This window comes from Diplotaxodon limnothrissa, linkage group LG7 (genome assembly GCF_057381915.1).
Source record: "Diplotaxodon limnothrissa isolate DT_005_m linkage group LG7, D_limnothrissa_male_GT1.1, whole genome shotgun sequence".
Taxonomy (NCBI): domain Eukaryota; kingdom Metazoa; phylum Chordata; class Actinopteri; order Cichliformes; family Cichlidae; genus Diplotaxodon; species Diplotaxodon limnothrissa.
In genome coordinates, this window is record NC_140602.1 from 19411619 (window position 1) to 19435274 (window position 23656).

Here is a 23656-nt window from a genome sequence, read left to right on the forward strand (position 1 = left end):
GAATACATACAATATTGTCATACTGTCCATCGCTATGGTGACAGAATAATTTTGAAATCATTCAATTTTGAATTGAATTGTTAAATTGTTTCACTTTACTATAGAACAGAAAAACAATAGCTCTTAGGAGCTGTTGTTTTTTTTTGTTTTTTTTTAACCATACAGCCTTTCAGGAAGCTACAGCTCTAGGTTAGAGCTACAGCTCTAACCTCACTGTCTTTTGCTTGCTCTAAGAATGGCACTTTACAGGTTGATCAAGTTTTACAACAACTTACATTCAGGGCATGACAAAGGTTCAAAAAATCTGGCGAGAAAAATGACAAAATTGAAGAACTGCATTCATCTGTGGAGACATGCTCACACATCTGTGTCTGCTACTTTGAAAATCCCTATTGGATATGCAACGTACATCTTACTGTACACTGAAGATAAATCGGTGGGAACTGGAAGAACTTGCTGCTGTAATGTGAGGAACTCAATGCAGGCAACTTAATGTTCATTTGAGGTCAAGTACTGTGAGGACTTTGACAAAGCTCTGTGTTCGTCTTTTCAAGAGTTTGATTGCAAGGAAATGTGGAACACTTTCTTAATCCCTGGGGAATTAAAGAAATATGCATTTAGGGGCTCAAACAATCGGCCAGCGAGTGCACCTCCTGATAAACACTAAACGGTTGAGGAGTTACAGCCCTGAAAGGAAAATAAGATTGAGACGGAATGAATGCCGCAGCTGGGGCTGGAGTGTGTGTGTGTGTGTGTGTGTGTGTGTGTGTGTGTGTGTGTGTGCCAGTATATGTCTATATCGACTTGTGTGGTTGTGTGTATAAACTGGAGTGCAAAGCATTTTGGAGCAGGGTTTAGTCCACAAAAGCCTTATACAAAAGCAGTCCTACAGTTGGATAATACTGAATGTGTGTGTGAGTGTGTATGTGTTTCAGGGGCCTGAAGCTTTAGGCAGAATAATATCGACCATTTTTTCCTCTTTTACTCTCCAAACCGACTCTCATTTATTCTAATTCATGTCCTTATACCTTGACCATAGCAGCACGTTAAGAAAACACATTTTCTGCATATTTCAACCGTGTTATATAATGTGTAACACTTTTAGAGTTTTTACATGAACTGTAGTCCTTTTGACTCAGACCACCAGATCAGTAAAGTCTTCCACATGTTTTTCTAGTGGGAAAGGAGGAATAATATATTTTATTGTTAATTCCTCAGTGGCACCATAGACCTATAGGTTGCTCATTGTTTTATTTTATTTTATTTTTTGTGCAGTAGGAATTTGTGAGTCCCACATTTCCAAAAGCGTTTCATCAAGCTGATCTAAGTTTAAGTCATTTATAGCTATTTGAGTTGGTTCAGGCAGCCAACAAAGTCAAGCTTGGCCTCAAGTTGCCTAAGTTGCTTTAGTTGCTCACTGTTTTGTTTTCAAGCGATGTCTGACGTAATCAGTGGCAATGAATGTCCTGGCTCAAATACCTGAATACAAGAATATGAATATATATACATAGAAATCATAGATCTGCCTTTGAGTTTTTGCAGTAAGGCCATCAAACCTTTGCTTGTGCTCGACCCAATCTCTCACTGCTTAGTATTTTTACTACAGTTGGATTGCTGAGGTCGGGAAATATAACACAAGTCTCCTGGGGCAAGAAACACATGCCGTCACAGAGTCAGTTTTTTAAACTGACTTGGAGTAAAAAACTATAAACTTACTACAAAAGCAGACCCAGACAAAACGGATGGCTTGTTTTAAACTGGTTAGTCTGCCAGTTGGTGTTACTCAATGTCTGACTTCTTGGAATGGTGTTCTGCGCTGGTTCGAGAGCTTTGAGTAGAGTGAGAGTGATGGTGCAAATGGTGAAACCAAGACAAGAACTTGTGATGAAATGTAATTCTAGTTTTGATTTAACTGATACTTAATCAGTGCATCAAAGCTCTCCATCCAGAACACAACGTGGGTTGTAATACGTTATAATTATCTATTTGAGGTTTCAAGAAAGCGCTTTACAAGTGGCAGATGTCTGGTTGAAAGGTTGTCTGTTTGTATATTTAGCAGCAAAGCCTTCGTTAACACGTGCTTTCGAAAAGCATTAGGTGGAAATTCATGTCTGAGTGAACTGCATGGGTGGGATCTAAGTTTACCATGATCTCCGAGTAGAAACTGTTTTGAATTCCGCACAAAATCTGATCACTTTTACTGGCTGACAAAATGTTTGATGGGGCTTGAGCCAGGTGTTAGGTTTCCATTTTTTCATCATTCAGAGTCATCTGATTGGCCGGTTTGAGTAGCGTTGTGAGGTCTGACCCAAACATCACTATGTGAGGGGAAAATCTGACGGGTTTATACCAGGTTGTGTGTCGTGACTGATCCGTGTGTTAATTCACATGGAGATGTGGTGCCAGGGGAAAAATGACCGTGTTTAAGAGGTGGTGCAAAGACTAGCAAACTCTTGTGTGACTGGTTGTTTATATTTTTGTGAGTTTGCGTGGGTGCACGAGAGGTCCTTCGAGAGTGATTCACTCAGTATGTGAGTGATCCGGGGAGTTTGTCTGTGTCCTCGCTTTTTCGTAGTGCCTAAAATAATGTGAATGTGTTGCTGCAGGGTTTCCATTAATAAATATGTTTCTAATTGCTCCCTTGAATAATCAATTATGAAAAAAAAGCCTCTTCGAATTTCCTAGCACCCACGTTGACATTAAACTGGTTATTTTGTGATCATTTACACTTACAAAAGAGTCACATGGTTGAGAAATTGCAGCCAGGTAATATGTGACCCTTTGGTCAGTGGCCTGTGTCGTGTCTGTCCTGAGTCCGGTCTGAGGATCGCATGGCTGCAGCCTCCACCTGCTCTGCCAATTGGACCTGTCTGTCAGCAGTGGCAGAGCACAGGCACACACTGTGGGGATATGAGCTCAGCGTATACTGGGGGGGGGGTCACCCCGGGACTGATGCAAGCTCTCTCACAGGCAGACATGTAAACTTAGCGATATACTTACACTTTCTGCCTTCAGCGTTGACACATTTGACAGCCTTGTGGTTACTTCGGGCACGTGTGTTTGCAAAGTTCTCTATACGTACAGCCATCTAAATGCTTACAACAATGTGCACACTCAGGCAAATCTGTTTCAAGCTATTCATTTTGCTGATTATATTCCTGATATGTGAACACGTAAACAGAGATTGTCTTGCCTTATCTATTCAATTGTTTCAGTTTTCCTAACAAAGAAGCCGCGACAATCAATTCATGTCCATCAGTACGATTGCAATGCACTAGATGATGAGTTAGATCTGTTTCAAACCTCTGTAAAATTTCCAGTAACTGGTCCTTGTAATTAAAAAGTAAAATATGTTTTTTTCTCTCTCTCTTTTTGGACCCTTGCAGGAAGAAATGAGTTGATTGCACGATACATCAAACTTCGCACAGGGAAAACGCGGACCAGGAAGCAGGTGAGTTCTCTGCAAATACCATTTGTAGCAGCCTCTATTTTTGAACCCCTTCAGAAAATCCACTCCTGTTGAGTGATGCGCCAACACCCTATACATCCCCCCCCACTGAACCCTCAATCCCTGGAGGGCTGGAGATGATGATTGATTTAGGGCCGTGGCCCAATGCACAGATGCTATAAGATCATGTGTCGGTGTTGTATCTTCACCACCTTGTGGATCTGGTGCTTGTTAGTAGGGAAACGAAGCTGGGGAAAACAGTGGTCTGGATGGGAAACTGAGGCAGGACGTGGAGGGATTTGGAACTCAATCCTCAGTCCGGTATCTGATATGGAAGAACTGATGTATGAGGCTGTGATGGATGTGGAGAGAAAGGGTCTCTGCTAAGTCATCTGTCGGAGACACTGTGGGAATGAAAAGAGATGATTAGAGATGGAAACAGAAGGAGGGGCAGTGGTAGATCAGAGATGAGTAGTAAGACAGGTTGGAGGCAGAGAGGGACACCTGCTGGTTTATCTGTGGCAAACTGACTGCTGTTCTCCAGAATGACTACATAAGACTATAGACCCCATAATTATAGAATTCAAGCGAGAAATGGGATGAAAATGACAGTGTTTCAATAAAAATACATAAAAGCAAATTAGTTATCAATGAGTTTGTTTAACAGGTCATAACTTAAAAACTGAAACTTGAACTAGTGTGTAGTTTGTACACTTTTTACTTATCGTTTTATTAAAGTATATACATTTCAGTTACATGTCTATCACTGTTTTTTTTCTTGTTTTATAGTTTTTGTTTATTAGTGAATGAAGGGAATAAAACATTTGAATCCATGTAAGCATCTCCATGTGGCAGAGGCCCAAAATGCAAAGCATTTATACCACATTGTTGTTAAAGCAGCTACGCACACCAAAGCTCTGCGTTACAAACATACATCCAACTCTTGAGATCTGCTTTTAGACACTGTCTCATGCACCACCGCAGACAGATCAAAACTTCTTTTTTCTTTGACTTCAGTAACACACAGCAGCAGGTTAAACAATTCAGTTAAATCCAATTTCTTTATGTAGCATCAAAATACAACAACAGTCACCTCAAGATGCTTCATATGGTAAAGACCCTAAAATAGTATAGAGAAAACCCCAGTAATCAGATGACCCCCTATGAGCAAGCACTTGGTGACAGTGGGAAGGGAAAAATCATTTTAACAGGAACAACCAGAATCAGAGAGGGACAGCCATCTGCTGCCACCATTTGGTGGTGAAAGGGGGGAAGACAGGACAAAAGACACACTGTGGAGGAGAGCCAGAGATTAATAATAGCTAATTCTATCTCCAAAGTGAGAAAAGGAGCTGTGCACAATTTGAGTAAGTGGCACATTTGTCCTCTGGGGTTTCATTTTGGTCTTACATATCCAAACTGTGTGGTTTTTTGGGGGGGTTTTTTTGTGCACATCAGACAGCTGTGCTACGCATGTATTCAGTTCCTACAGTGAGATCATTGGGAAAACATGGATTGTGCTCAGGATTGATCCATCACAACTGTAGCTAAGTTTTAATTATTATTATTATTATTTCCTCTAGAGAATCATTATTCTTTAAAAGTGTTCAATTACTGAAGGAATTTCAGTTTTGCACCATAAATGCAGTATCATTTGCAAAAGTGATATTGCTGTGAGTATGAAACCTATCTAATCATTTAAGTATATAAAAAATAAGGCAACAGACAGGTGGTTAAGAAATCTATGTTCAGCCTATAGGTTTACTTTAGATACCACTTTTGCTAAGTGGTATCTTTTCTTTATATGCACACCTGGAATGTCAGAATTCCCGGAAAAAGAAAATAAATGTTGATACTTTTCACCGGGCTTTACAGATTTCAGTGTTCCTCATTTAAAAGGCTGTTTAACCAGAAAGCACTGTACATAAATACATTTTTTTAAACACACCAAGAGAAAACAGGACTGAAAAATAACACATAAAATTTTAGCTGCAACAAATCTTCCCAGGAACAGTCTTTGCAACTCTGAGTATCCCAGAAGAAAAAAGTAACTACTTTAATAAACTCCTAGGCACTAAACTCAGTGGACAATGGTTCACTTTTCTCATAAACCATAAATCTCATAAATCCTAATTTAACCCCTGGATATACCATACATTTCCTATCAAATAACAGGTATCAAATAACAGTGACAACGTGAAAGGGATCACTTATAGTGATGCACATGTGGCTTGAAAACAACTTCAGATGGATGATAATGTTTGTCTCTGACTACTGGACATGTAATAGTAATTAATATTAGTTGACCTTAGGTTTAAATTAACACCGTTTTTTAAAGTTGCTGATCGTCCGTGGATTAGAAAAAGAATAGCTCGTAGTTGCCACGCGGTCAAACATGTACACCTTTGGCCAGAGTTTCCAGTTCACCTGCCTTTGTCTTTTAAACTGTGCGAGGAAGCTCGACCAGTGGGAAAACCATGTAAACAGACCGTTTTTGTGGTTTATTACATTCAGTTGTTTTTGTTGTCTGTGCTTTCCAGGTGTCTAGTCATATCCAGGTTCTAGCTCGACGGAAGGCCAGGGAGATCCAGGTGAAGCTGAAGGTACGCTACGTGAGTCAAACTATTTTTATACATTCTCAAAATGCTTTTGACTATTCAAGATGTTGTTATTATCACTATTACTGCTAGATTTGACTTCAGGCTATAATCAGACCAAAGTATCAGAACTGAGGTGCCGTTAATGCGGTGATATTAATCAGCTTGAGCAGTAACAGATGGAAAAGGGGTGAAAATATAATTACCCTATATTATTTTCTTTCATACTGAAGAAAAAAGCGCTGCCGTTCACATTCCTTTAAAACAAATACACAAATGACCAGCTATCTTAATTGCACCCTCTAATTGGTGCCGGTTTTAAATGCGATGCTGGCACATTTCAGTGAAATGTGAACATGTTTCCCCAAAGCCCGAGGCTTTCTGTGCACGCCTGTGAATATGATGATCCAAACACAGTTTTCAGGAAATATATGAATCCCTGCATTATTACTGCCAGGTATTACATTTATTAAGTGCCACAATAAAAGTGTTCCGAGTGGTACGCTGAGCATTTACACATCCCTGTCCCCCCAGTACTTTCTCAGTTTGCATTTCTCATCCGCATGCGCTCGCATAGTCGCAGTCACAGCAGGCAACAGGACTCTTCCTCGCCTTGGATGGTAGCCACGAGGGTTCAGCTGGCAGGGCTCTGCGCTGGTCACAGGGTTGGCCCCTGTGACAGGCCTTTTTTAAATGCGTCTTTGGTGTAACTGAGATCCCTGCCACATGTACCCCCCATATTTCAGCTATGCCCTTGTGTTAGCCAGTTCTGGGAAGAAGAATGCACCCCGTGGCCTTGCCCATTTGGGCTTGGCGGCAAGTGCTTGTAGTCCTCTGTGGTCTGCGGCCTGCTGAAGGAGTGGATTCAAAAACAAGAGCGATATCACTTTACAGTATTCCTCATAGTTTAAACATTTTGTCCTTTATCTCTTTTAAAAAAATCCTTTTTGTGACATTAGAATTTACCAGTTCTGGGATTGTTATGGTAAGCATATCAACATATCACCCCGTTGCCTGCAGTGACTTAAAGTATGACCTCTAACAGAAGCTAGTTGTCATCACTGGCTTGCCCCTGCCAAAGCAATAAACTTAACTCTTGACCTAAAGGTCCTTGACTGTAATATCACCTTCTCTGCAGCTCTCTGACTGGCAGGGATTCACCGATGATGCAAGCTGGCCTCTGCCTTTCATTTCCCCTTTAAGGGCTCTGCTTGTGTTAGTGGAGAAGTAGGACGCAGACTTAAATGGAGTCTGATGAGTGCTGTCCTTTTGCTTTCTACTGTCTGTTTAATCTTACTCTCGCTCTCTCGTCTTCTGTCTCTGTAGGATCAGGCTGCCAAAGACAAGGCCCTCCAGAGCATGGCCACCATGTCATCAGCCCAGATCATATCGCCCACAGCCTTCCAGAACAAGATGGCTCTCCAGGGCCTGTCTCGGCCAGCTTACCCCACTAGTGGTGGGGTGAGTCTTCACGTCTTCCTAAAACCCTGAGCAGTAGCACAGAATCCATCAAGGATTCTGTGGGTTTAATCCAAATGTTTTAAAAATCATATACTCGTACATGTATATCATATTCTGGTAGGCGAGTTATTTGGTGAATTCAGATTGTCTGCTTACAATTTTTACCTTTCAATTGTGAATAAGGAAGCTTGATTTCTTTTAAGAAGCACTTGTCAGCTCAGGCTTACATCTTGAATACATAATAAGCACCTCAGTATGAGGATTACTGGTATGATGCAACAATTTAATGTACTTTCCCTTCTTTCTGTTTTGTAAGTTTTGGCACGGGGCACTTCCAGCACAGCCAGGAAGCCATGAAGAGTAAGTAGTTGCTGTCTATCATTAGTTTCTCATGCTATAAGTTTATTAACCATCAGATAAATTTCACCTGGGGAATTCATCTCAAAGCAAATGAAAACACATCAGTGCAATTATAAAGAAAAGTCTTCAGCTGCCTGACATTCAGCATACCACTCTAGCTCCTGCGTCTTTAGAGGTCAGGTGCTCCAATTAGTAAATGAGAAGGGGTCATGAGGCCAAGACGGTGCATAATGTCTCTCCCCCTCTCTTGTCTGTCTCTTCTCTCCAGCATTAAGCCCTTTTCCCAACAGAGCTATGCCATGCAAGCGTCTGGCCCTGCCCCGATAACAGGTGGGTGTTGACAGAAGGCTGTCGTGTCAGCAAAGTGCCGAGACAACCCAGCTCATCATAAAGAGCTTGCATAATGCTCACACAAATCGCAGCAATTTTGCTGCATTATCAACTTTTACTCAAGTCACAGTCAAACGACACGTTCACATGGTTGCGGCCTTTCCTTCTGCAGTTTATGATAACACACAGGGGCTGTCCATGTCTCCTGGTGCCCCCCCTTGGCAGGGTCGAAGTATTGCCAGCTCCAAGCTGCGAATGCTGGAGTTCTCCGCCTTCCTAGAGCAACCTCAAGACCCGGAGACTGTAAGTAAAGTGGATCCATCAGTGGTTTAGTTAGCGTTATTATTACCATAGTTGAAACAAAGGCTTACTCTTAAAAAATGAAAATGAATAAATAAAAGAATCCTGCTCACTTCATTTACACCTGACAGTGGTCCTTATACCTTGATTAGGAAATATTTTTGTCCTATAAACAAAAGTAAAGCTACAAATTCTGAAGGCAATAAGTAACTTTTCTGCTACTTTTGATTTTATTTTATGGCAAAAGCCGATGTTAAAAGCTAATCTGGCAATTGAAAACTGCATTGAACTATCCAAGTGTGACTGCAACTAAAAAAAGATCATGAGATGATCTCAAAGAATACACACAACACATCAGATGATCAGGAATGTTGCAAGTGGAAAGAAAAAGGGTGGGACCCTTGAGACAGGTGATGGGATATCACAATGAAGGCGATCAAATGTAGCGGCTGGCTTCTTATAACAGATGTCAGATAGCAGCCAACAGAGCTCGGCATTCAGCAAATGAAACATTTGCCATTTCTGGATGCGTTCATTTCCTGATATGCACTTTTGTTTCTCCAGTTCAACAAGCACCTGTTTGTGCATATCGGCCAGTCCAATCCGAGCTACAGCGACCCCTATCTGGAGTCGGTGGACATCAGGCAGATCTATGACAAGTTCCCAGAGAAGAAAGGGGGCCTGAAAGAGCTGTTTGACAAGGGGCCACCCAACGCTTTCTTTCTCGTCAAGTTCTGGGTAAAACATTTCTCTGCATTTGTTTTTTTTTAATCTCTTAATAGTTTTATATGATCTTCCCTTGTTTCTTCCTTCTAAGCTCACTTCGTTTATCTCAAACTAATTTCAGATGAAAACCTCCACTGTAATTTTTTACTCCATATAAAGCCCAGTATGATAGCTGTGTGTGGCATGTTTTATACATCATCATATAATCCTCCTGAAGTCAAGAAGGTGAAGTGAGAGTACAGTGAATGCTCTTGTTAATGTTTTGTACCACCTGTTGGCTGTTAATGGCCTTACGGTGTTAACTGTGTTGAGATAGCTTAAGCATTGGAGTTAAATGAACTTAAGTGTGATTTAGGGCTAGAATGAATGGAAAGTCATGGCTCCCTGACCTGATTGGTGGTTTATATGCCAGCAAAGAAGGCCTTGCTGTCCAACATGCATTTGCCTTGTGCGTATTTGTATATTTGCCTGTGATGTGTGTGTATGTGAGTGTGTGAATGTGTGTGTGTGACAGGAACCTTGGGGAGAGTGGCAGGCCTGATCTTTCACTAGGAGAAATGTGATCCGAGACACCTGTCTCTGCACTATTAGACTGACCAACCCTCATACCCCCTCCTTATATTCTTATTTATAGATAAGCCCCACCAAAAGTGCATACACACACACACACACACACACACACACACACACACACACACACACACACACACACACACACACACAGACAACAACGAATCACTCTCATTACCCCCACCATCACACATTGAGAGTGATTTAGGGAATAAAGCATGATAACAAAGTCAGCATAAGATACAAGCAGACGAATAGATGGTAGTGTGATTCCCGATTATCCACTGGAAATCTGAGGAAACTCCAAGTTGAGGACATAAAAATGGGACAGAGAAGGGAGAAAGAGAGCAAGAGACACAGACATTGACTTTGTTCATTCTTTTGATTTGTTTCTCTGGCCATGTTGCTTTAGTATTTGCCTCACTTCTCCACATAATATCAAATAAAAACACTTTTAAAAGGACCAACTCTGAAGTAAATAAATGACAGAAAATCAAGGATGGACAGCCTCTTTGCCAGTGGCTGTGATAGAGCAGGTCATCTGCTAACCTAAAGGTTGGTGGTTCAATCACTGGTTCCCTGGTTACTCCAGTCAAAGTATTATTGTACAAGATGCTGAACTCCAAGTTGCCCTCCAGTGGATTCATCCAAGATAGGAAAATAGAAAAAAATGTGGTAAATGACGACAGTGTAGAGTAGATAAAACAATCGGTCTATTTACCAGTAAGACTTAGTGAGTTTATAAGAATCCAACAACAATATATAACTTGGCTATGGGCAGACAGTTAAGGCTTATGCATTATTTTAGTGTGTGAAGGGTTGTGTGGGGTTAAATCTATGTGACAAACACATCCAAAGCAGAGGTTTTGCTGTCTGAGACAGACGGCAGTGCTCAGTGTTTCCCACTGATGTTCAATAAACAGATCGGCATCCAACAGTTGCCGAATCTGACACATTGGGGTGGGGTGGAATTACCTTTAAGCTTAAAATGAGTTGAAAGTACGTTTGAGGAGAAGCGTTGTAAACAGCCATAGGTTTCATACAGCCTTGTGTATACTTTCACCACTTTGCTGTGTTGCTTGCATGTTGATGGCTGAGGCAGAATGGAGGCTGAAGTAACTAAAAACAGTCAAATCTTACTGCTTTAACAAATTACTGAATCGTTTCACACAAAAATATGGCCATGTCAAGGTGACATGGTATATTAAAGCGTTAACTGCTGCTGTGTGACGCCTCCAAAGATGCTGAATGTCAGGTTCAAAGTGCCGCCTTGCATCCGATTCCACCAGATGGCTTCGTATGTATGCCATTACCCTTCTCACATGCTTGACTTACATATTATTTATTGTAGACAGATAAAAGACATTGGTGAGTGGCACCATATTGGAAGTAGTTTACTCCAGGGTTGGGAAGAGCAGCTGGTCGAGCTGTGGCATTTGAATCGGGGGCGAGGGGAAGAAGGGGATGAGTAGCCTCGCCATATATCACTGAAAGAAAAGAGAGCAAGACAGCAATAACGGGCAGGAGGTAGAAATAGAGACACAGAAGGTGTGAACAAGAGATAGGGATAGCAGGATAAATGCTGGGTGGCATTAACCCAACAATTCACCATTGAAATATTACTCTCTTGATTCATGTCAGAGCCTGGTGGAGTCAACAGTTATGACATATCCAACTTGCTAGAGGAAAACAAGCTCATAACACTGTCCCCCCCTCCCCCCAAGCCTGTTCATTTTATCATGTCCCAAGGGGGTCCTCCAATTCTCAAGGCATCCATGACAAAACCCAGAAATGCTGCAAAAACAGCTGGGTATTTCAACAGCTACAGTGGAGAAACCCCCAGAAAAGACGCTCTTGGCCATGAGAATAAGCAAAATGAAATCCTTAACACATCTGAAAATATGATAACCTTATTTAAGCCATTGTAAAAGCTGGAAAGAGGCTATTTGGTATCACTGCAGTCATATAGCCACATAGCAGGTTGTGACTTCGGGGTGTGCTGAGGCGCAGGTTGGCATGGTGATGGTGACAGGCGGCTGACCCGTCTCCAAAGCTATGGTATTCTAGATTGAATTTCCAGCAAACCTCCCTGTCGGCCACTCTCTGCCCTGCTCCTCTCCCCATCTTCCTCTCCTTCACCCCCTCGGCGCCCGTGGCCCTGTCCTAACGGATTGTCTCACGCCTTTGAAGTGCAGAGGGAATCTGATTTGAGCTGGCTCTGCTAAATTGTTACACAGCCAGCCTGCCCACCATGATCTAATCAGCCAATTGCACGCTGCTGATTGTAATTGGATGAATTCCCTCGCAGGCTGTTAGGGAAGCAGGGAATGGCAGTTTGAGGAGGGTCACTAGGCCCCAGGGATGAAGACAAATAGAGGAATTACATGAGCCAGGGATGAAGATGAACGGGGTGATGAAGAGATGAGAGGAGGCTGAGCGGTGTCTCAATGGCCCATTAGGAGACAAGAGCCCGACAGGGGAAAAGGTAAAGCAGCTCAGCTGTCTGACAGAAGAGGCGTCACCTCAGTCTGATCCAAAATCTGATTATGCTCACCTCAGTTCAAACTTGAGCCAGTGGGGGGATTAGAGGTGGGTGAAGCTGCTTCATCTGAGAATAAAGAAAGTTGAATCTAAGCTGCCTTTGAACTTGTGAGGCCATATTCTTCTCATAGAAACGGTTCAGCATTCCAGCACTTTTGGTTCTTGCTTATGACAGATGTCAAAATAGTTTCTTTTTCACAATCTATGCAACTTATCGTCTTGCCTCGGGCTGCTACATGTTATATAGATTTTGTGATTTTTGATTAGAAACACTACAAGTCCAAGATAAATCCAGTGGACGCTTCTTGTAAGTAGAGTGAACACAATGCCACTGGAATGCAAAATCATCTTGCACGCTTATACATACAGCGAGGCAGAGGAATTATATGAGCCATGAAGATGAACGGGGTGATGAAGAGATGAGAGGGGAGCTAGGCGGTACATCTTGGCAATCTTTAGGCTGGATTCGACTTGGGTAAATGAGGATCTGTCCTGTAAGCACTTCTTGGCTTACCAAGGTTACCTCTCAAGCTTTGTTGAGCCGGAGCACCTTTGACGCAGAGATCCATAGGTGTGGAAATTTGTAGATTACAGAGCTGTATGAACTGTTTATCCTCAAGTATGTGAATGTGCAGTGTGGTGCATGGGTAGTGCACACATCTCCATTTAAAGGGGCTGAGGTTTGTAGGTCTTTATACACCACCAAGCTGTTTTAATCACCATGGTTCCCTTTGGCCAAGTATATATTAACACATTATCTCTTTCTTCCTTCCAGGCGGACCTTAGTGTAAACCTGCAGGATGACAGCAGCTTCTTTTATGGTGTGTCCAGCCAGTACGAGAGCTCTGAGAACATGATTATCACCTCATCCACCAAGGTCTGTTCCTTTGGCAAACAGGTGGTGGAGAAAGTTGAGGTAAGAATGCGATACTGGAAGGTGTCAAGTGTCATTTGTTATGTCATCTTTTATTAGAGTATATACACTTATGCTGCCATGTTAATGGAATTTTTGCACTATTTTGCATATGTTTTCGGCACAATTTGTTTTTCTTACTTTTTCCAGCCTATTCATCCAAATGTGCCCATTGGGCAAAGAGTCAGGCTTCCTCTTATTTGTTTGGGGTCCCAGTAGAGATGTTATCTAACAGATGTGGCTAACTTCTTGGCTCGGAGCAATGCCGTCTTCAGAGTTTATTAAAGAGGCCCTTTGAAATATTTATGACATGAGCAGAAATGACATTTTATGATTTTATAGCTGTTCCTTTTATGAGAATTGTTTATGAAAAAAACTCTTGTCGGACCAATAAACGTCATATAACCTGTAATTCTAGCTGCTGTCACTCTGGAAATGTACCCAGCAACAGACTGGGATATCTCTACATGCTAGTCAGGACTGAGAAAAATTAAATTTGCAGCTTTTTTGTTAAATAAGATAGTTATGTTTGAAAGATTTTAATCGCTATTAAAAATGTTCTTATTGAGAAGATGTGAATTTCATCCAAAACTAGATTCAGCTGGAGGAATATTTTTAGTCATCAGTGATTCAATTTTTTTGTTGGTGAGATATGAATATTAAATTAATACATTACAAAATGTGACCACTTAATTTTTAAGCAACATTTATTAGTCAGCCATTTTTTTCCTGTAAATATCATTTTTTAGTTTAGCTGCTTTACAAAACTGACACCTTCCACTTTTCCCATTTATCGGCAGTAACGTATATATTTGGCTCCAATTCAGGAAGTTTGCGTCACCGATTGAATGATGGAGGAGTGATGTTACGACATAAAGAGGTCATGACCACATCAAAAGCCACACTTATCACACTGGGGAGTGAATAACCCCCACCGCAGATTCCAGTCAGTTACTGCTGATCTGTGGTCTGTAAACTGACGCGATTCACAAATTTCCCCAATATGAATAACTGTTATGTTTCCCGTTAACCGTACACAATAGCCGCCCCCACTCGCTGCTGATGGATTGTACAATATAAGCACATACACACATATCCCTAGGTAGAGCCATCTGCCTCAATCGGCCACATGATGATATTTAATGGCTTCATTATTTGATTACGGTTGTCACAAGAAATATGTTTATTGTCATATCTGGCATGCCATATGCCGCATTAGGTATATTATATTACAAACAATACTGCTTATCACATACAGTAGACCTAGACGTTCATATCCAATGCATCCATTTGAGTTTCAGTGGCCTATGTATCCCTGCGTTTTTGCAACAGATTTCACATTTCATCCATACATTTTTAAATTCTCTTTCAGTGTGATATATGTTCGCAGATATTAAACTTCACTCGTATGTGTCTGTTCCCCTAGACGGAGTACGCGCGTTTCGAAAATGGACGCTATGTGTTTCGGATCCACCGCTCTCCGTTGTGCGAATACATGATCAACTTTATCCACAAGCTTAAACACCTGCCGGAGAAGTACATGATGAACAGCGTACTGGAAAACTTCACTATCTTACAGGTACCAACTTTCAAATCTGTGTAGTACGTATAAAACTGCAGCTTACCTTTCCCCAGGCTGTTAATGACAAGAAATAAGCTTCTTCTCTTAAGCTGCACTGATATCATATAGTTTGGACTCAAATTATGAGCAGCAGAGTGGGGTCGAAGTATTTCACATCACAACTCAGAAACTAGACTCAAAATAAACAGTTTAGCCAGCTAGTAAATACTAATGGAGAATACAAAACTATAATCACTTGTTTTCATAAAATCATATATTTCCACACTACTTCACCCTGGATTCACTTGCTAACTAATTACAAATATGCAACAACAGAAAATAAATTTTGGTTTTGTTTGAGTCGTAATTTAGGCATCTAAATTCTTTTTGTTTTAGTCTAGTTTTAGTTGAATAAATCAAATCAAGCGATTATCCAGCTGACTAAAGTATAAAGTGTAAAAGTTTTGGTCCACACAGTCAGTCTTCTTTTAAGGGTCTTATTTTCAATATCAAATGCAACCTGTTTCTATTCTTATCTTTCTCCCAAGCATTGACATTTTGTCATGTTTTCGTGAGAAACAAGGAGCTTGGAAGCAACTGTTACCCCCCCCCATGACAGACCAGAAACAGCTGGAACCATTTTAATTTTATGCCTTCTAGTTGGACTTTTCTGAATGAGCCGGTGTGCTCCTCAGTGGATAGTGGGGTGTATTGTCATAGTAACCAGAGGGGCCTAAAAGACAGGGTTTTTAAAAATGTGTTTCTTCTATTGGAGGCTCCATTCCTACACTCCTAGCAAAGGCACAATGACCATATTGAGCCCACACTGATGACTACATGGCAGCATGTCATTAGGCTTCTCAATGGAGTTATTTAGCTCATATGAACCACAAACGTCTCATACACAGATGTTCACATACATATAGATGACAATACACACAGACAATGCTGCAGGGCTGAGCACAATGATGTGACAAAAGTTGCTTTCAGTGCAACGTTGTTAAACATAAGGAGTTTTTTTTCCTGTCATGTTATGCATGTTGCCTTTCCATGAATGCCAAGCAGTACTTTAGATACATATCAGCCTTATGTATAGAATAGCACCATTTCAGCCAAGGGATTGTGTGTCCAGTTACTCATTATTAGTGTGTATGTGTCAGTAATTAGTCAGTATATTTAACTAATGAACCGGCCAGGGAGACTAGTTAGGGTTAGGTGTCTAGGCTCTAAGCTCATCACTCCACATGAATGTGCTACATTTAAAACTGGGAAGCGATAAGTAAATACGCCCTATCCACCATCCCCACAGCCTAAAGGTTGATGCTGGGCTGGTGGAGAGGTTGAAACGGCGAGCACTGATGAAGGGAACTGGTGGCAATGTGATGTCCAAGTGAGCATCGGGAAACTTTACTGCTTAAATCAACTGCCAAATTGGGAGGGTGTATTCGGTATCGGCGTGAGAAGAGGGAGGCATGTTACGTGGGTATGACGCAGTGGAGCTCGAGTTGCCTGCCTAAACTAGCTGGCAGGCTCACTTCATTAGTGATGTAGCAGAAAGCCACAGCTCTGCCAGAACCACAAAAAAAAAAAAATAAGAAGAAGCTATAAAAATCGGTGTTGTCCAAACTGTGGGTAAATTTACATTGTAAGTAAAAACACGACAAACGAAGCTTCACAATATGACACCAGTTTGTGTTTGTCTACAGGTGGTGACTAACAGGGACACACTGGAGACCCTGCTGTGCATAGCCTACGTCTTCGAGGTGTCCACTAGCGAGCACGGAGCGCAGCATCATATTTACAGGCTAGTCAAAGACTGACACGGCCTCTCACTCTGAACTTACCAGTTCTAGACCCATTGTAGCACACCGGTGAGCAACAACACTAAACAATAGACTACTTCCTCTACAAGATGAATTCATACGAGGCGGTCGGGAGCCTGGAGAAGCACAGGCTGTGACGGTTTGTGCAGGAACACAACTACTGCTGAACAAGAGTTAGATTTGGGACTGTGGAAGTTGAAACTGGCTGTGTGTGAAGAGGAGGACCACTGTGTACACTGTGGTTTCTATGCCAAAGGAGCCAAACATAGCTAAGAAGACCTGCATGAGAGAGTTGTAATTGGTGGTGTTTTTTTCCATCTCATTTTTACTAGCGCTTGTTTTTAATTTAGATTCTTTTACACACATGCATGTGCAGGGGATGTTTGTGACAGAGAAGTCTGGCTGCCTCAGGGTGCCATCTAGTGACTTAAATATAAATATATATAAAAATGGGAAAAATAATAAAAGTATACTGAGAATCCCTTATTTGCACATCCGAAAGAAAAAAAATCACTGTTTTTTTGTGCCAATGTTTTGCGATTATGTACAGTGCCACAACCTTCTCTTAACAGAGTTACGTTGACAGGTGGCTAAAACGATTTAAAAGAACTTGTATTCACTTTGTTTGATGTTGAATGTTGAATGTTTCTTGTCTTACTGTTTTTTGATTGAAAACTGTCTGACTGCAACAAAAGGCACATAATAACACTGCTAACTTGAACCAGATTTGGACTTGTAAGCCGATTATCGAAGTTGTCTGCATCTGTAACTTGCCCTGAGGTGTCACATGAAAATACAAGTGTTTCTTACATAAGTCCTCGCTGGTTTTGTAGTATTTCCACTAACTGCTACACGCTGCATAAACGTGTTTAGGAGAATTATAAAATGTGCAGGATTTGACAGAGCTGTCAGAGAGACTTTCCTTTGACAGCTTTTTACAGCTTTCCCAGTATGTTGTGTGCACACTGGAAAGGTGATAAAATAAATATATTGAAAGTTTAAAGTGTGCATAGTAAATCAGTTTACTTTTGGAAGGTGTTGTTGATGAGCACCATACTGTTCTATAGTGTATGAACAGCCTCATGCTGAAGAAAGTCAAAACTAATTGCAGATGGCAGTGCTTTTGCTCCAGTGAGGCCCCGGAAACCAAAAAGTAAGTATTTAAGGGTGCAGATTAAAATGACTGATTAACCTGTTGGTCGTTAATTTTCTCTGATTGTTAATGTAGAGAGGATTGTGTAAGCAAATCATCACATTTAAGAGGCTAAAGTAAAAAATAATTTCAGCTATTTTTACTAAATAGCTGACCAAAATCATGAATTAGTTATCAACATAAATGTGTAACAACATTTTAATTTCTCTTAGTGGGTTTTTTGGTGGGCAGTGTCACTACATGCTCACAGTTTTAATCACATCCACGTATGCATCCGATATTTTATATTTAAAAAAAAAGAACTACTACAGCAAGCGCAGAGAATACACTTTTTTAATGTAGTAGAGACACAGATGTTGTTAACAGTAGTGACGATTGCCATCTAGTGGTGTTTTGGCAACATTACACTTTGTTAGTTTGATTTAACTTGGTAGGTTAGAATCGGTGTAAGAAGTGTAGAAGCAAATCACAAATGTAGTATTTCAAGGCGCCATATTTTGTATTGTAAGAAACCTTACACATCATACTCCGATGCTCATGTGACTTTATTAATATGTGAACTCGCACTTACAACTTCTTATCCAGTCCATGGTAACAGGGAGCTGGAGCCTGTCCCAGCAATCATAGTGCGAAAGACAAAGTACAGTTCAACGGGGTTAAACCAAACCTTCTTTTTATTATTTTATTATTTATTTTTAAAAAAAATCCACTTGATTGCTTCTATTTTTAAATCACTCTATCAACTTTAGTCTGCTATGGTATTTGTTAGAGCTGCATTATGCTACAGAGAGTGCATAGTTAAAAATAAATACACAAATAAATAAACACTGGCATACTTTGTGGTAAAATATAAAGTACGTACATTTTAAAGGGGGTAACAGATAATACAGATATGTCTTTTGGTGCCATTATTCTGGTAATGTCATTTGACCGACCTAACCCGTAAGAGCCCAGACCGGTCAGAAAAACTACGGGAGAGTCAATGGCTGTGTCCCAATTCAGGGTCTGCACGCTTGAAGTACGCATTTTAAGTGCGGTTACGTCACCGCCACGCGACGACGGCTGTCCCAATTCGAAGTGTGCTTCAAATGCATACTCCAAATGCGCCGTCGATTTCCCCAAATATCAAGCGTGGTCCGGTGCACGCTTCGTGGTCCCATATATCCCACAATTCATAGCGCGGCGGTGGGTGGAGCGGCTGAAGAGGTTTTTTCTTTTTTTTTTCAAAACTTTTTTGAAATTATAAAGCGAACAGTCAGTCATTCCAGTTCAGTTTGTACAGTAGACATACAAGGCAAATAAGAGTAACAATATACAGTACAATGAAATAAGAAGGATAAATAAATAAAGGATAAAAAAGAAAAAAAGAAAAAAAAAGGGGGGAGTGACAGACTTCATAACAACTTTGTACTTGAAAGTTGTGACAGCTCATTCGTTAAACATTTCTGAATGAATTTCAATCAATGTTAAACCTTTTATATTGGAAGGTAATTTAAGAGAGTTCGAGTAATATTCAATTTCAATCAAAAACAAATTAAATGATGGGGTTGAGTCTTGAAATTGACATTTATGTATATGGAATTTCCCTAATAAGATGGAGCGGCCGAAGAGTGAACTGTCAAAAGTACTGAATATGACGTCACTTATTTATGTGCGAATGTTTAATAATTAAAGTCAGTCATATATCCACAAACACAACAAGCTGAAAGTCAGATATATATATATATATATATATATATATATATATATATATATATATATATATCACAATAATCTGACAATAATATATATATATGTATATATATATATATATAATATATATATATATATATATATATATAACGAAAACGAAAACGAATGCAGATTATGAAACGTATTTATGGCCACAGTGTAAATTCACATAATTTGAACATTTGAATATCAACATTTGTTGATTTTATTTGTAAAGTAAGTTGATCCCATTATGTTGGTCAAGCAGCCTAGTGCACTCACACGTGGCACAGCCCTGGACACCTTACGCACGGCTGGGTCTCCACCTCCTGTAGGTGCGTAGTTGTGACACAGCTGGCACCAGTAAAACCAAAGCACTGGCCCCATTTCATGCCTGTCAACTCCAAGTAATCAGCTCCCAAATATGTCGAGGCTTTGTCTTGATTGCAATCTAACATGGTGTGATTTACAATATGCGCAATGAACGCCGCATGGGGTTTGCTGGCGGTTTTCAGTCTGGTGTGTCGCGTTGAGTCGAGGTGCTCACCGACCTCCTATTATAAGAACTGCTGGATTAGACGGTTCCCGGGGATTTTCATCGATATTGAGGAATCTCAGAGGAGAGGGGCGCAGCTTTTGAAGCATTATCAAGAAGAGACCGCGCTGAAATGCAGCCGCACCTGTTGCCTTACCAGAAACTGTGAGTTATACGATCATCACTGGTTTTCTCTTCTTTTACTCCTGATTAATCCTCTTTCTGTCTTTTCTCATAGTTTCCTGTAATCTGGCTATATTCCACTATGATACCACTCAAGAAATCTTGAACTGCTTTCACCTCCACTGTCCGACTCTGGGGAGCTGCATTCTGAGTCACAGAGACAACGTTGTTCTCTACAATATCACAAAGGGTAGGTCGCTTTAGTGTCTGGTAGAGGTGGACTTCTGTTCTTTTAATGATATGAATACTGTGCATATCAAATCCTTTTAGATCCTGTTAGATTCTTAGGGATTAGATGTAAATTTGAAATAACAATTTCAAAATACTATATCTTACAGTAAATGTCTATAACTATAGATGGTTCAAATTCTGCATACAGTACTGTGTAAAAGTCTTGAGTCACCCCTGATTTTGTGTATTTTGCTTCCAAGGAGTCAGACTTCCTTGGAATTTGGAAGTCAAGTGGTCTTGAGCAATAGTTCTCCAGGCTTTCTGAAGCCCTTTCAATTTTTTTTTCTTTGGACAGTGGCTGCTTTTCACTCATTTGTTCCTGACTATTTTCATATAACTTTGTGTGTGTCTGTGTGTTAAGGCTCTTAACATTCAAGTATAAAAAACAATACAAACCTCCCCCCAATTTTAAATTGTATCTTTAGCACCTTGTTAATATCAGCCTCTGGCAAAAACACATAACATGTTTGATGTTCAAGTTATCATCAGTATTTACAGAGGAGGTCAGGAGAGAGGCATCGGTGTAACTTTGTGCTGAACATGGGGGGGTCAAGATCTCTGTCTAAATAAATAAATAAATCTGGGTAAATTCCCAGATGATTAAACATGCGACTATTTTGCTGGTAATAAAGAAAATCAACAGTCTATTTATGCAAGATAATTCATAATTTTATTGGGGGGGGGGGTTATATTGGTTGGGTCTGATCATTGAGGGGGTCATAACCCTCCTGGAAATTACACCCCTGGAGAGAGGTACAGCAGTGGGTGTCTACAGCAAAACATGGACATGATGGTGTAAATAAAAAAAGTACAGTCAGATTTTTGATCCATCATGCAATGCCATCTGGAAAGTATCTTATTGGCAATGATTTAATTTTTTTGCATGAAAATGATCCCAAACTCACTGCCTAATGCAGTCGATGTATACCTGGACAATAAAGTGTACAGTGGAACACTTTTAGTCATGCATTGGCCTTCCCCAGAGCCCCCAACCTTAATGTCACTGAAGCAGGGTGGGATCATCTTGACAAAGAACAGAACTAAAGGCAGCCAACACCCAAAGAAGAGCTTTGAATGTCCTTCAAGAAGTCTGGAGAACTATTGCTGAAGACTGCTTAAAGAAATTACAAGAAAGCTCACTCAGAGAGTTCAGGCTGTGATGGAGAATAAAAGTCATTATATCAAATACTGACTTTTGTTAGACTTGTACAACCACTGTTTTTACCTTGTATACTGCATTTCCATGTAGGTTTACATGTAGGTAAACTGTTGCACCTACTTCACTTACTTTAAAAAAAATGTAAAGACATGAGTTGTTTGGAACTTTTGCATAGTACTATGTAAAAAATATGATTGATCAGTCGATAAAATATTTATCCAAGTGACCAATAGTAGTTAAAACGATCCCCACCAGCGGCAAAGCAAATATATACGACTGAGAATCAAATATTTCTAATATTTCTTCTTCTGATTTTAGCATGTTGCATAGGAGATTCCCAACTTCAGTGAAGTAAATTATCTGAAAATCGTTTTGCTTCCAGCTTTGCTTTTCTTGCAAAAGATGCATAGCATTTGTAGTTGTCACTTATTTTGGAATAACAAAAAAAATCACTCGCTATTAAACGTTTAGATAAAAACACCAGCAAAAACATGAAAAGCAAACAAACAAGCACATTTTTTCGTATTCTAGGTGTGGATCCTGATCTGTTGGTGTTTGGAAAATACTTCACCTCTAACGTGCGTGTGTTACCCCACCACTACAGCCGCAATAACGCCTCAGAGCCATTGCTGTCAGACAAGCGCCAATTTATTCATCCGCCTCCGCCCGTTAAACCCTCCACTACAGCTGGCAGAGTTCATGCCCCCACAGAGGCGTCTGTCATTGCCACCACAGCACTGCAGAGCACCGGTCAGCCTTTAGCAGTTTCCACAACTACGACTGCTGTGCCTTCCACTGAAAAAACTCCCCCATCTTCAAAAAAGTATGCACAAACAACAGCCGCAGTTGTCTCCACCACTTCTCTTCCAGATAGCATTACTCCATCTCCTTCATTCACCACAGTTAGCACTCTGGGCCATTACAATTCCAAGATTCTGTCTGCTTTTTCTACCACAAGTCCACAATCCCCAGTATCCACCCCTACCCGTCATCCCACCGCCACTTTCTCTCAGTTGGCCAGCAGCCCTCCAACTTCTGCAGCTCTTATAAGCTACACAGAAAGCAGCAAGCTGTATCTAAATGAGACCAAGGGCAACCATGGGAGGAACCACACAGTAAGCAACGAGGGAGCCAGTGGAGATGACACCCTACCAGGCCTCGGACATGGGTGGTATGTGGCTGCTGACACCTTGCTGGTTGCTGTGGCCATTTGTATCACAGTGCTGCTGAGCTGCTGTTGCTCTATCCTGCTGGTGGTGAGCTGGAGGGGTCAAAGAAAGAGGATGGGACGCTACAGTACATCATGGAGAGGGAAACGAGACTCCATGCGTCTGATAAAATACGTGCTGGTCAAGGAGAGCTCCTGAAAGTGAGGATATTTTGTAACATTGTTGAGGAAGAAATCCAAAATGAAAGGACAATTTACTTAGAATGTATATGATTACATAAAGGATTATTTTAGGTTAAAGTATTTTGTTTTATTCTAACTAGATGGGGATGGACAGCTAAGGCAGCTCACCTGTGTTTTCCAGTTCTATAAAAGCTGGACCAGATAAACTGCTTAGTCTCTTTCTGCCACTCCGACAGGACTCAACCTATTTGTGATGTTTATCTGTTGGTTAGATTATGTTAATTAAATTATTTTTTTATTTCTGTAAACCTTTTGTGTGGACTTGCTCCTTATCACCTAATTTGTGCCAATTTGTCATAAATGGGGGCTTGTCCGGGATATTGAAACCTGTTGGTAAGATTAAAGTGTATGCAGTGTTGATGGCTAAGTTTAGCTTATGGTTTGATAAATACTTAGCCTAGTTTGGATATTTAACACTGTGACCAAAGTTTTAGGGACTTCCACACATGAATTAGATTAATTAATTACATACATTAATTAATTTTGAGTTATTTTTTTAGGCGATGTTGGAAGAGAGCAGGATTAATCCCTATTTTTTAAATTGGTCTTCAAACCAAATGTCTTTATCTTTTTGAGTGAGTCTAACCACATGTGTAAGAGCCATGCATCCCATCAGATTAAACTGGTTTATTAGGAGACCAACC

At 40.6% G+C, this 23656-nt stretch overlaps 2 protein-coding genes across 4 annotated transcripts in view; both read left to right on the forward strand.

Moving 5' to 3' along the window:
* tead4 (TEA domain transcription factor 4) overlaps positions 1–17598 on the forward strand; it is a 36239-nt gene extending 18641 nt beyond the window's left edge. The window contains exons 1-11 of one of the 3 annotated variants that reach the window (XM_085359392.1): positions 2815–3054; positions 3387–3451; positions 5989–6060; positions 7372–7506; positions 7823–7866; positions 8135–8196; positions 8369–8499; positions 9061–9234; positions 13109–13249; positions 14673–14825; positions 16514–17598. In XM_085359392.1, the coding sequence (XP_085215518.1) occupies positions 2832–3054; positions 3387–3451; positions 5989–6060; positions 7372–7506; positions 7823–7866; positions 8135–8196; positions 8369–8499; positions 9061–9234; positions 13109–13249; positions 14673–14825; positions 16514–16627 (1314 nt within the window). In that variant the 5' untranslated portion in view covers positions 2815–2831 and the 3' untranslated portion in view covers positions 16628–17598. Of the gene's footprint in view, positions 1–2814; positions 3055–3386; positions 3452–5988; positions 6061–7371; positions 7507–7822; positions 7867–8134; positions 8197–8368; positions 8500–9060; positions 9235–13108; positions 13250–14672; positions 14826–16513 lie in introns of those variants that run through there. The other 2 variants (XM_085359393.1, XM_085359394.1) reach the window with 2 other exon arrangements.
* Positions 17599–19973: 2375 nt separating this feature from the next.
* mansc4 (MANSC domain containing 4) lies at positions 19974–22968 on the forward strand. The gene is made up of 3 exons (XM_085357637.1): positions 19974–20193; positions 20267–20401; positions 22133–22968. Exons 1-3 carry the CDS (start codon positions 19974–19976, stop codon positions 22966–22968), a joined length of 1191 nt encoding a protein of 396 aa, XP_085213763.1.
* Positions 22969–23656: the final 688 nt, after the last annotated feature.